This window comes from Gracilinanus agilis, chromosome 5 (genome assembly GCF_016433145.1).
Source record: "Gracilinanus agilis isolate LMUSP501 chromosome 5, AgileGrace, whole genome shotgun sequence".
In the NCBI taxonomy this organism is placed as follows: Eukaryota; Metazoa; Chordata; class Mammalia; order Didelphimorphia; family Didelphidae; genus Gracilinanus; species Gracilinanus agilis.
The window spans coordinates 161,273,010-161,287,444 of NC_058134.1; the positions used below are offsets into that span (position 1 = coordinate 161,273,010).

General features: G+C 33.3%; 1 protein-coding gene across 1 annotated transcript in view; it reads right to left on the minus strand.

Moving 5' to 3' along the window:
- Positions 1-11,960, minus strand: part of LOC123249989 (cadherin EGF LAG seven-pass G-type receptor 3-like) — a 127,055-nt gene extending 115,095 nt beyond the window's left edge. The window contains exons 1-4 of the mRNA XM_044679053.1: positions 11,762-11,960; positions 10,624-10,794; positions 7,466-7,560; positions 1,046-1,168 (exon numbers count right to left, since the gene is read on the minus strand). Of these exons, the coding sequence (XP_044534988.1) occupies positions 1,046-1,168; positions 7,466-7,560; positions 10,624-10,794; positions 11,762-11,960 (588 nt within the window). The remainder of the gene's footprint in view (positions 1-1,045; positions 1,169-7,465; positions 7,561-10,623; positions 10,795-11,761) is intronic.
- Between the last annotated feature and the right edge of the window lie 2,475 nt (positions 11,961-14,435).

Here is a 14,435-nt window from a genome sequence, read left to right on the forward strand (position 1 = left end):
AGTGTGTAGCTATAGAGAGCACTCTCACATTGGAGTTTAGAATTCATGGATTTGAATGCTGTCTCTAATATGCTTTTCAGTGTTGTTGTAGCAAAGTCACTTGAAGTCTCTAAGCCTCACTTACCTCATCAGTAAAATGGGAATATATATATATACATATATATACACAAACATATGTATGTGCATATATAACTATGTAGTTAGACATAGATTACTGTAAGATTTAAATGTTATAAAGTATAAATAAATGTAACATATATTGTTAAAAGTAACAATACCAAAATACACACTGAAGTAGTTTGCTCCATTGTTGGATGCAATATAAATATAATACTTTAGATATTATGGATATAAAATATTTTTAAAGTTTTTTAAGATTTTCAAAACATTTACCTACATTAGTAAAGTATTAGAATGAAAAGCAATTTACCATCCTTAATGCACTATACAAATGTCATATATTAGGTGCTTAATAATAATGATAGCTCCAAACAGCACAGTACTTTAAAGATTGGTTTTATTGATCAAAGCTAAGGCAATAGAGTGACTATCTAGAAATAAATCTTTTAGGCCTTGATAAGCTACATAAGTATATGAAAATAAAGAAATCTCATCTATTTTGGTATATATTTGGAGTTCTGTCCTGACTTATTTTTAGTGTCAGCAGAACTACCATTATTTTAATTTTCCACATTTCACAAGTTCATAAATCTAGGGTACTCAAAGGCCAAATGGTCCAATCTCCTCATATTGTAGATGAGGAATCTAAGGACCAAGGAGGTTAGGTAAACCCAGATCTTGTTACTCCAAAGCCAGCACACTTTTCGTTCTATCATACTACTCCCCTTAATAAGAGTTTAATGTTACATAAATAAATTATGTTAATCATTCACTTATATTAGTAATGTTATTATAAAATAAGGAATTTTTATTTTAAGTTCACTTTCTTGAAAAGGGAAAGATCAAAATAATTTTAAAACTTTATGGCAAAAGAATGCATTCAAATAATAAAAAAGGATTCAGACAAAGTTTGTTTTTTACTTACATGATATCCTGCATCAAAGTCCAGAGATTGGTCAGATCTCAGGCTAACAATACCAGTTACAGAATCCACACCAAAACAATTTGCTCCATTCTTGGGTCCAGAAGATTGTGTTTCAATTGAATACTATAAAAGAAAAAAAGGTAATACATATATTACTCACCATCAAAGGAATAAGAAAGTATTTGATTATATTTAGCTAGCATGTTTGAGGAATGTTTAGACAATGTTATCAATTTCAAACTGATTAATTTTAGTCTTTGGTTTGTTAGTTTGATTAGTTAACTAAGCCAGAGGCTTATAATATGTGAGAAGATAATCAGTAATAATGTTTCAAAAATTTTCAGTATAAGTAGAATGCTTTCAAATGTTTAAAAATTGATGTTAAGTATTAAACAAGTAATTAGTACTTTTGTCTAAAACTCTATGCAAAAATATTCCTAATCAATATAGAAGAAATTCAGAGTTGGAGGAGATCCCAGTTATGTTAGTCCAATTTCCTATTGACTCATATAGCGCCTTTACCACATCCTACATAAATGCCCATCTAGTTTCTGAATAAACACATCATATTATTTAAGTATCTCAGATAACAAACCATTTCATTTTAGAATACCTGAAATTGTTAGAAAGGTTTTTATTTTATAGAGAGGAAAAATCCTAATTCTTCCCTTTGAATAAAATAATTTTAACCTATCTTTCATATAACAGTCCTGCAAATTGAAGTTAAAAGATGTAAGATGACATAAAAAAAACTATATTTTCAAATAGCTGAAGTTTAAGTATCAAGATATTATGTTTGCAAACATATGAGGGGGGTGGACATACACAGGTTTAAGGTAAAGGGCTTGAGCAAAATCCTTTGGGCCTCAAATGAGAACAAGAAGGTAGGAGTGACAATTATGATTTCTGACAAAGCCAAAGTAAAAATAGATATGATTTAAAAAGACAGGGAAGGTCATTACATCCTGATTAAAGGCAATATAGACAATGAGGAAATAACATTGCTCAATATGTATGCACCAAATGGCAAAGCAACGAGATTTGTAAAGGAGAAACTAGCAGATCTCAAGAAGGAAATAGATAGTAAAGACATATGAGTGGGAGATCTAAATATTCCTCTTTCAGATCTAGATTAATCAAACCAAAAAATAAATAAGAAAGAGGTAAAAGAGATGAATGAAGTCCTAGAAAAATTAGATTTAATAAATATGTGGAGAAAAATAAATAGGGAAAAAAACGAATACACCTTTTTTTCAGCTGCACATGGTACATTCACAAAGATTGACCATGTAATAGGGAATAGAAACATTGCAAACAAATGCAAAAGAGCAGAAATAATAAATGTTAACTTCTCAGATCATAATGCAATAAAAATAATAATTAGTAAGGGCACCTGGACAGGCAAATCAAAAACTAATTGGAAATTAAGTAATATGATTCTCCAAAACCAGCTAGTCAAAGAAGAAATCATAGAAACAATCAAAAATTTCATTGAAGAGAATGACAATGATGAGACATCCTACCAAACTCTGTGGGATGCAGCCAAGGCAGTACTCAGGGGGAAATTTATATCCTCGAGTGCATATATTAACAAATTAGGGAGGGCAGAGATTAATAAATTGGGCATGCAACTTAAAAAAATTAGAAAAAATCCCCAGATGAAAACTAAATTAGAAATAGTAAAAATCAAGGGAGAAATTAATAAAATCTAAAGTAAAAGAACTATTAAATTAATAAATAAAACTAGAAGTAGGTATTTTGAAAAAACAGATAAAATAGACAAAGTACTGGTCAATCTAATTAAAAAAAAAGGAAAGAAGAAAAGCAAATGGACAGTATCAAAGATGAAAAGGGAGACCTCATCTCTAATGAAGGGGAAATTAAGGCAATCATTAAAAACTATTTTGCCCAATTATATGGCAATAAATATAGCAATCTAGGAGATATGGATGAATATTTACAAAAATACAAATTGCCTAGATTAACAGCAGAAGAAATAGAATACCTAAATAATCCCATATCAGAAAAAGAAATTGAACAAACCGTCAAAGTAGTCCCTAAGAAAAAACCGCCAGGGCCTGATGGATTCACAAGTGAATTCTATCAGACATTCAAAGAGCAACTAATCCCAATACTATACAAATTATTTTATATAATAAGTAAAGAAGGAGTCCTACCAAATTCATTTTATGACACAAATATGGTACTGATTCCAAAGCCAGGGAGATCAAAAACAGAGAAAGAAAACTATAGACCAATCTCCATAATGAACATAGATGCAAAAATTTTAAATAGAATACTAGCAAAGAGACTCCAGCAAGTGATCAAGAGGATCATCCACCATGATCAGGTGGGATTTATACCAGGAATGCAAGGATGGTTCAACATTAGGAAAACCATCCACATAATTGACCATATCAACAATCTAACAAACAAAAACCACATGATTATCTCAATAGATGCTGAAAAAGCCTCTGACAAAATACAGCACCCATTCCTACTTAAAACACTGGAAAGTATAGGAATAGAAGGACCTTTCCTAAAAATAATAAACAGTATATACCTAAAACCATCAGCAAGCATCATATGCGATGGTGATAAATTTGAAGCCTTTCCAATAAGACCAGGAGTAAAACAAGGATGCCCATTATCACGTCTATTATTCAACATAGTACTAGAAACACTAGCAGTAGCAATTAGAGAAGAAAAAGAAATTGAAGGTATCAAAGTGGGCAAGGAGGAGACTAAGCTATCACTCTTTGCAGATGATATGATGGTCTACTTAAAAAATCCGAGAGAATCAACTAAGAAGCTTGTAGAAATAATCAACAACTTTAGAAAAGTTACAGGATACAAAATAAATGCACATAAATCATCAACATTTCTATACATTTCCAACACATTAGAGCAGCAAGAGGTAGAAAGAGAAACACCATTTAAAATCACCCTAGACAATATAAAATACTTAGGAATCTATCTACCAAAACAAACACAGGAATTATATGAAAACAAATACAAAACACTTTCCAAACAATTAAAACTAGATCTAAACAATTGGAAAAACATTGATTGCTCATGGGTAGTATGAGCTAACATAATGAAAATGACCATTCTCCCCAAATTAATTTACCTATTTAGAGCCATACCTATCAAACTACCAAAAAACTTTTTTACTGAATTAGGAAAAACTATAACATTGTTCATCTGGAATAAGAAAAGATCAAGAATATCAACAGAAATAATGAAAAAAATGTGAAGGAAGGGGGCCTAGCAGTACCAGATATTAAATTATACTATAAAGCAGCAGTTATCAGCAGCGGTATGGTACTGGCTAAGAGACAGAAGGGAGGATCAGTGGAATAGACTTGGGGTAAGTGACATCAGCAAGACAGTCTATGATAAACCCAAAGAGCCCAAATTTTGGGACATGAATCCACTATTTGACAAAAACTGCTGGGAAATTTGGAAAACAATATGGGAGAGATTAGGTTTAGATCAACATCTCACACTATACCAAGATAAATTCAGAATGGGTGAATGACTTGAATATAAAGAGGGAAACTATAAATAAGTTAAGTGAACATAGAATAGCTTACTTGTCAGATCTCTTGGAAAGGAAAGATTTTAAAACCAAGAAAGAGCTAGAGAAAATTACAAAATATAAAATAAATGATTTTGATTATATCAAACTAAAAAGCTTTTGTACAAACAAATACAATGTAGCCAAAATCAGAAGGGAAACGGCAAATTGGGAAAAAAATCTTTTTAACAAAAACTCTGACAGGGGTCTAATTACTCAAATAAACAAGGAGTTAAATCAATTGCATAAAAAATCAAGCCATTCCCCAATTGATAAATGGGCAAGAGACATGAATAGGCAATTTTCAGGTAAAGAAATCAAAAGTATCAATAAACACATAAGAAAGTGTTCTAAATCTCTAATAGAGAAATGTAAATCAAAACAACTCTGAGGTATCACTTCACACCTAGCAGATTGGCTAAAATGAAAGAAGGGGAGAGTAATGAATGTTGGAGGGGATGTGGCAAAACTGGGACATTAATGCATTGCTGGTGGAGTTGTGAACTGATCCAACCATTCTGGCTGGCAGTTTGGAACTATGCTCAAAGGGCTATAAAAGAATGCCTGCCCTTTGATCCAGCCATACCATTGTTGGGTTTGTACCCCAAAGAGATGATAGATAAACAGACTTGTACGAAAATATTTATAGCTGCACTTTTTATGGTGGCAAAAAACTGGAAAAGGAGGGTATGTCCTTCAATTGGGGAATGGCTGAACAAACTGTGGTATATGCGGGTGATGGAATACTATTGTGCTAAAAGGAATAATAAACTGGAGGAATTCCATGTCAACTGGGAAGATCTCCAGGAATTGATGCAGAGGGAAAGGAGCAGAGCCAGAAGAACATTGTACACAGAGACCAAAACACTGTGGCAAAATAGAATGTAATGGACTTCTGTACTAGCAGCAATGCAATGACCCAGGACAATTCTGAGGGATTTATGGAAAAGAACGCTACCCACATTCAGAGGAAGAACTACAGGAGTGGAAACAGAAGAAAAACAACTGCTTGGACACATGGGTTGAGGTGTGGACATAATTGGGTATGTAGACTTGAAACTATCACACCAATGCAACTATCAAAAATTTGGAAATATGTCTTGATCAATGACACATGTTAAAACCAGTGGAAATACGCATCAGCCATGGGGGTGGGGAGGAGCTCAGGGGTGGGGTGAAGGGGAAAGTAAGAGCAAGAATTATGTAACCACGTTAACTTTTCTAAAAAATAAATTTTAATAAATGCTTAAAAAAGATATTATGTTTGCATTCCACAATTGATAGTGATAGTATACAAAAGGGCAGAACTCTGATAAAGAAATTAAAATTACAGTCATATGGAAAAATCCTCCAAATCAATGTATATTAGAGAAATGCAAATTAAGACAACTCTGAGAACTCTGAGATACAGCTCACACCTATCATATTAACTTCTTTGATGAAAAATGACAATGCTAAATGTTGGAGAGGATGTAGAAAAATTGGGACATATACACTGTTGATGGATCTGTGAAATGATTAAATCATTCTGGAGAATAATATGGAACCACACTCACAGAGTCATGAAGCTATTCATACCCTTTGACCACTACTGAGTCTGTATCTCAATACTGCTGTTGAATCTGAATCCCAAAGAGACCAGCTATAAGGGGGAAATAATTTTGTACAATAATATTTTAGCAATTCTTTGGTAGTAACAAATAATTGGAAAATGAAAATTGTTTATCAATTTGAGGAATGCCTGAACAAGAAGGACAATAAAAGTGCTGAATCTGTAACCTGACTACCTCCGTTCATATCTTTTTCCTAAGGCTCACTTTAGAAAATCATTTAACTTCCCAGTGCCAATTTTCTCTTTGGTAAATGAGGGAATGGACTAGTTAACACCTAAGGTCCTAACTTACAGTTTTTGTTTGAAAATAGGTCTACAATTAAATATAGTTAAAGGAAACTTCAAGAATTAATAAGAACCCACCATAGAATGAACCAGATAGAATAAATGACTTGTCTTAAGTCATATAGCTATTCGATGACAACACCTAGAACTCAGGTTTCACAACTATGAATGTAGTGTATTTTTATGACCTTTTAATGCCCTGTGAATATACATTTACTTCACACTATGGGAATTATAAAAATACTAGTGTCCTATTATTTTTATGAGTGCTGAAAATGAACAGATGTGAGACAGTATGTAGTATTTCCTAGTCAAATAGAGCACTAAGAGCAACATTTGATCATACTTGATAGGGAAGTTTTACTTCCCCAACCTCCAAAAGATTCTGCAATGATGAATTATGAGATGCCCAAGGACATAACTTTTATACATTTTTAAAATTGGAAATGGGATCACCATAGATAATATACCTGTGGTCATATTTTTTTAAAAATAAATTAGTAATAAAATAAAGTAAAATAAATGAGACAAACCACTAGAAATGGAAGGGTAAAGACAATATCTCTGTATTGTCTCAGCATCAAGAAGTACTTTTTCTAATTGGAAAAATTATAATGCCACTTCCTTCAACACATCAAAGAAATGTCATCTTCTAATAGTGTTTCTTCCCATGTTAGTATGGAAAGTAGAAATGGAATCTTACTCTGATTTCCTCCTTTTACAATCTCAGCAGATTCATAAGGGATTCAATTTATTGGCTCATCACTTTCTCAAACTAAATCTTTTCAAATTGAATGCTGTCAACCAGAATTGCAGACTAAGGACTTCATCCTTCAAGAATTTCTGATGCTTTGCAATTCATCTTTTAAAATGCCATTGAGGCACAGTACTATATTTGAATTGTATAACCTAGTTCTCACATCATGACTCACACATATAGTACCTTTAGTCTACCATTATCTTCAGCATCTTCATCTGTGGCCATCACTCTGTAGATGGACTGAAATAATGGGTAAGTCTCATCAATAGCTATAGTAGCTGTAAAGTAAAAATAAATACCTGCTATTACATTTTAACATTATAAACTTAGGAGCACTGTATGAAACAATATTTTTGTTCTAATTTTGAATACAATTGGCTTTTAATTTTTTTAAAAGATCTTAAATGGAACTTTTAAAGAATTGATCACTTTAACATTTTTTTAGATCTATGACTTTAGAAATTTCTAAATAGTATAGAAAAATAATATTTCATGAATAGTTTCTTCAGTACCAATGTCTTCCCATTCCCCCAAGCCCCAAACTTAGGTGTCATCCTCAACTCCTCACTATTTTTCACTTCCTATATCCAAACTGTTAACAGGACCTTTCGATTTCACCTTTGCAACATCTCTCCTATTGATTTCCCCTTCTCTCCTTTGATACTGGCATCACCCTGGTACAGATGCTTATCTCCGTATGTCTGATCTCTTACTGCTGGTTGTTCTGCCTGCTTCAATCTCTTGCTACTTCCAGTTTCACAGCTGCCAAAGAGATTTTCCTTAAGCATGTCCCATCATATCTCCAAGTCACCTATTGAATCTGTTTATTCAATAAACTCCAGTGACTCTTTTTGGAGGATCAAATACAAAATCATCTGGAATTTCAGGCCCTTTTAAACCTTACTCCTCTTCCTTTCCATCTTCTTACTGCAAACACCCCCAACACACACACACACACACACACACACACATGCATGCACACACATGTTCTCCCTTCTTATTTCAATCTCTGGATTTTCCTGGCTTCCTTCAAGTACCAGCTAAAACCCACTTAAAACAGGAATCCTTCCCAATCATTCTTTAATTCTAATGCCTACCCTCTGTTGACTAGTTCCTATTTATCTGATGTATAGGTTGTTTGCATGTTGTTTCCTCCATGAATTTATAAACTCTTTTAGGTCAGGGAATGAAAAATTTTAAAATTTTAACCTATAATAATAAAATGAAATGGATAGCTTAGACAATGAGAGGGATAAAACAACTCTCACTTGTAATTACCTGTAATTAATAGATTTTTAGACTTGAATTCAAATATGTTCAAGGATTTTTTGAATTATAGATGGAAGGTAGTTTGGAAACAACTTCAAGAGATTTAGGAACTCTGAGCAATACAATAATTAATCACAATTCTAAGGTATTAAAAATGAAACAATACAATGACCCAGGACAATTCTGAGGGATTTATGGTAAAGAACGCTACCCACATTCAGAGGAAGGACTGCAGGAGAGGAAACATATAAGAAAAACAACTGCTTGAACGCATGGGTCGGGGTGGACATGATTGAGGGTGTGGACTCGAAACTACCACACCAATGCAACTACCAACAATTTGGAAATTGGTCTTGATCAAGGACACATGACAAAACTAGTGGAAATGCGCATCGGCCATGGGTGGGGGGATGCGGGGGGGGGGTTGAAGGGGAAAGGAGGAGCATGAATCATGTAACCATGTTAAAAATGAATATTAATAAATGTTAAAAAAAATGAAACATACTGCCATAAAGTTGTGACGGTCTCACACTACAGATTGAGATTTTTTTTGACCTAACCAATATAGTAATTTGCTTTGTTTCATTATATATCTTTGTAAGAGTTTTTTGCTTATTTGTTTTTTGGTTTATGCATTTATTTCCTGCTTTTTTAATTCAGATAAGAAACAAGGATAGTAGGAAGAAATTATATGTCTAAAAAAATTAAAATTTATACAAGAAGTAGGAGAGGATTAAAAGGATTGGGCATATAGGAGGGAAGGGAAAAAGTCATATGGAACTTCAACCCTATTGCATTGAAAGAAATAGTCCAATCCACAAGTATTTTTTAATTTTTGCTGCAGACTTAGCACTGTGCTAGAGAACACAAAGAGAGAACTGAAATAGTCCCTTCTCTTAAGAAGTTTACATTCTATTAGGGGAGATGATGTGTACATTAAAATTAATGTGTAAAAAAAACCAGGTAAATTGGGGTAGGAGAAGGGTGCTAACATCTGAGGGAATCAATAAAAACTTCTTTAGAAGTGAAGCCATACAGAGAACCATAGCTATGAAGAGAAAGGCAGGAGCTGGGTCTTCATAGATATCCCTTCTTCCCAACTCATTAAGATGAACAGTCATGGCAGGTAAGTCCAGTGGATAGAGAACTAGGCCCAAAGATGAGTAGTCCTGGATTCAAATCTTACCTCAAGACACTTCTTAGCTATGTGACCCTGACTCAATCCCATTGCCTAACCCTAACTTCTGCCTAGGAAACAATACGTAGTATCAATACAAAGACAGAAGGTAAGAGTTCTAAAAAAAGATAAACAGTCTTTGCCTGGGCTCTGTCCTCAGTCCTATTCTCTCTATATACTCACTTTGATGGAAATGACTTTTACTCTTATGTCTGCAATTATTGATGTTGCACAAAATATCTCAAAACCTGACCACTGACCTTGCTTTCCAGACCTATATCTCCGTCTAAAGGAAAATATTACCCAAACACCACCAGGAACAACGCATGCAAAGCTAAGTACTTTTTTTCCTGGAAAATGTACCCTTCCTTTTTGACTTCACTATTACTACCAATGCCACTAGCACATCCAGTTTTTCAGCCATACTTAATGCTTCCCTCAACATATCAGATGCCAAATTCTACAAAATTCCCTTTTACTTACCCGTTCTCCTTTTAATTTATACATTGTCTTCTTTCATTAGATCTGAGCTGAAAGGGACTCTGATTTAGTCCAATCCCATTTAGCAACCACATATATGAATTAAGTTTTGAGATTAACATGATTTTTACATTTCATCTTCACAACTCCTCTCCTCCTCTGAATTCTGTGCCCCATTCTTTTACTACAGAATTATTCCTACTGTTCTCTTCTATGGCTGTTCTCCAACTTCAGGGATATAGACTGGGAATCCTAATTATAAACACATATTTTAAGCCTATATATTGTGAATTTCTCATTACCCTAAAAAAAATTCTGTTTTATTGCTCAAATGTCTCAGTATCAAATCTGAATCAGTCATCTCTAAGATTCCTCTCTCTAGGTATCTATTGAAAAAAAAAGGTTTATTCTTTACCTGTTCCAGAAGAAAACTGAGGATCAGCAGAACAGTCTGGCTGTTCAGGTAAATCAATAATATTGATTGTCAAAACATGCCTCTGAAGTCCTCCTGTGTCAACTATCAACAGGAACCTTCTTGGATCCATCTCAAAATTAAAGATTTTGGTACTTGTGATCACACCAGAATCTGAGAAATATAGAAATATAGAAATAGTTCTTTTTTATACTTAATTTGCCCTTCTTAGATCTAAGAGTTACAATAGATAGCAACTAAGTCAATCCCATCATTTTAGAGATAAGTAAACTGAGATCCCTAGAGGCTACATAATTCATTCAGAATGAGTTAACCAGTGATCTATTTTACATCATAAAACAAACAAAATATAAACAGATGCATGAATCCATAAAGCTCTCTAGGAAAACATTAATTTAAAATTTTCTATTGGATCTTTTATATCATCTTTTCAGAGTGTTCCATCCAAAACTATAGTTCTAATAGGTAGAGGAATGATCCATGACTGCCAAAATTGGTAACCAATATTTAAATTTAAGTCATTATTTAATTCTATATTCAAAGATGATGGTTATTCAATAAATATTTATCACTTAACTTTTATTTGAACCTTAGATTTAAGGGCATTTGGGGAATCCTTTATTTCTTTAGAGAGAAAAAAATCATCATTTCCTTCTTCATTCTATATCATTTAATTGACCAAAGGATGAAATCACAGAGTATCATGTTGCCTCCATTCTGCAGTCTTTTCTTGCTGGAATTTTTAAACATTTCACCTAATTACCTTTCTTCCTTTTCATTTTTTTAATGCTTACCTTCTTTCCATCTTAGAATCAATACTGTGAATTGGTTTTAAAGCAGAAGAGTGGTAAAAGCTAGTCAATGGGAGTTAAGTAAACTGCCCAGGGTCATACAGATAGAAAGTGTCTGAGGCCACATTTGAACCCAGGACCTCTGATCTCCAGGCCTCATTCTCTATCCACTGAGCCACCCAGCTGCCCCCTCCTAGCTGCTTTTCAACAAAGGCAGAAATGTAGTGTTGCATTTTTGAAACCATCACTCAAATGAGTTGTGATTTAAGTACATACATAGGGAGGTAAATAGACCAACAAGTTGTAATTAAAGTATTTAAAATTCATACCTGAATTAATTATAAACTCATTTGTTTTATTCAAAAAATGATAAGCATCTGGTTTTCCAACCACATCTTTATCATAAGCTCTGCTTAGTTGTGTCCCAGGAGGCATATTTTCAGGCAAATTCACAGGGTTAATTAAAATCTGGATTTCTGTTGCAACCCTAAAAAACACTGAACATAACAAGAAACATCTTCTGCACATTTGTCCAAAACTTTCGTAAAAAGTAATTTCTATTATTTGCCTCAAAGAAAACTGGATTTTTTTTTTACTAAAAACAATGATAAAACTTGGTTTGTGCATATGTTACTCAGCCTTATCCAATTCCAGTGTTAGAGTGGGTTTTCACTAATATTTTAGTATTATAATAGGTATCATCAGAACAGACATGCTAATGGGTATTAGGTTCAACAGCCCAACTTAATAATGCCTTTAAAAACAAATGAAGTCAGTAAACTTAGGAAGAAAAGATCATGGGGCCCATTTTTATAAAGGATTTACTGTAAGGTGGAAAAGAATTTGAATGCCAACAGAGGAAAAGATTTTGATTTTTTCAGGAATAAAATTAGTATTTTGTGATTATTACATATAATCAACTATAATTAAAAACTTGTTTAACTGTAAGTTTCTTCTACTTCTGAGACTACAAATATACACATACAATCATGCAAATATCAATCTTTCATGTTCAAATTCACAATATCTCTTTAAATTATCCCTTATAGGCACTCTAGTATAATCATTATTAATGCCTTTTTTTCTTTTAATGTTCCATTCAAATACTTAAAGAAACACAGATTTTAATCTAAGGACTACTCAATTTAACAGATAGGGCAAATAAAATCCAAAAAGAGTATCCCAATATATGTCTAGATGTTAAAGAAGCAAAACATGATATTAGCCTATGTTTATATGCTTTTAGTAAATTATACATTCCTTTTACTTTTTTAAAAAAAGTAATGATTGAATCATCTGAAATATTCTTATATGAAATAATTCTTCAGTGTTATAGAATATAACCTGATAATACTACCATGTAGTAAGTACTAATTACTAATCTTATGCTTCTAAGGCATTTTAATTATTTTAAAAATATTTGAAGAAATTTATTCATTCATATCTATTAGTAAATTACTTTGAAATATTCAAGCACAGTAATATGACCACAAGAATAAATAAAAAATCTAGTTTAATCTTTCAATGCAAATGCATCATTTTTTCTAAAACCTTATTATGAATTACAAATTCTAATTTTTGACAACTAAACCTAAACTTACCTGAGCATATTAAAAGAGCACTAAAGATGTACATGTTCAGACTTTCTTCATCTACTGCTTACAAGGACAATGTTTCTGTAACAGATTGTTCCACTTTACTTGTACTTAGTTAATCTGCATTTAAATTAAGCCAACAAGTCAACATGTTTTTGCACAGTAGTAAATCTTGTTACTTTTTTTTCCTCACAAAGAACTATAAACATGGATCTTATTTCTGTTGCTAGGTTGTTGTTGTTCTTTCCAACCATAGGAGGTGAAGATGGTTTTCAATAATGGCAGGAGTATTACATAGCTGTAACTTAATAAATGATGATTTCAGATTTGAGTATTAGAATTTGAAAATTTTGTAATTAGTGACTCAGGTGTGGTGGAAGAGGTGGGTGAGTTTTTCTTTTAACTAGTGTTAAACTGATTTTTTCAAGTAATAGGTTTATAGATTCTTATTTAGAACTGAAAGGAACCTTATAGATCATTTAATACAGTGATTCCCAAAGTGGGTGCCACCACCCCCTGATGGGTGCTGCAGTAATCGGGGAGGGGGCAGTGATGGCCACAGGTGCATTTGGGGGTGGTAAGGGCACGGTGATAGTATGTTACAGGGGGTGCTAAGTAATATTTTTTCTGTAAAGGGGGCGGTAGGCCAAAAAAGTTTGGGAACCATTGATTTAATCCAACTCCCTAATTTTACATATGAAAAAACAGCTCAAAAAAGTTACCCAAAATCATAGACAATAAGTCCTGAATTTTTTAATCCAAATTTTATGATTCCAGATCCTTTGCCCTTTTAACAGTTAAAATAAATATTTTGTTAAATGAAATGGGATACAATTTTTAAAGTTATGAATGCATGTTTAAATATATGTAACTAATCATAAATTCTGCCTCCATGGGGAAGGATGCATGTTGTGTCACAATGGATCAACCACTGAGCCAGGAAAAAGCAACTCATTCAGTCAACTTTTAAGATGACTGATTCTGCTAGTGCTAACTCTACCTATTTGTCTCTTCCTCCTCCTCTGTCCCCCCACCCCACACTTCACAGCTTTCTCTGACTCCTCATCCTCTGAAGGACCAGAGACTGATTGCATGTAGTACATTGCATGTATTTGAATGGGTCAGCCTAAGGCTGAATCTCAAGTCCATTTCTTCCTCTTGTGCACTGCATTTCTTTCCCTGAGCAAAGGTGACTTAGAATTAGTGACCTGAAAGATTGATAGCTCCTGGCAGCTCCCCCTTTGGTGGAAGATAAAAGGACCACTGCCAGAAGGATGTGCTGGCCATGTTCCTACACATCTTATGACTGGCTGGCTAGAAAAATGCCCCTAGATTGAGTTACTCCTTGAAGAGAGTAGTCTCAGGTGAAATCTGTCAAGAGGACAACAGTTTCCTAGGGAGCTTTCTC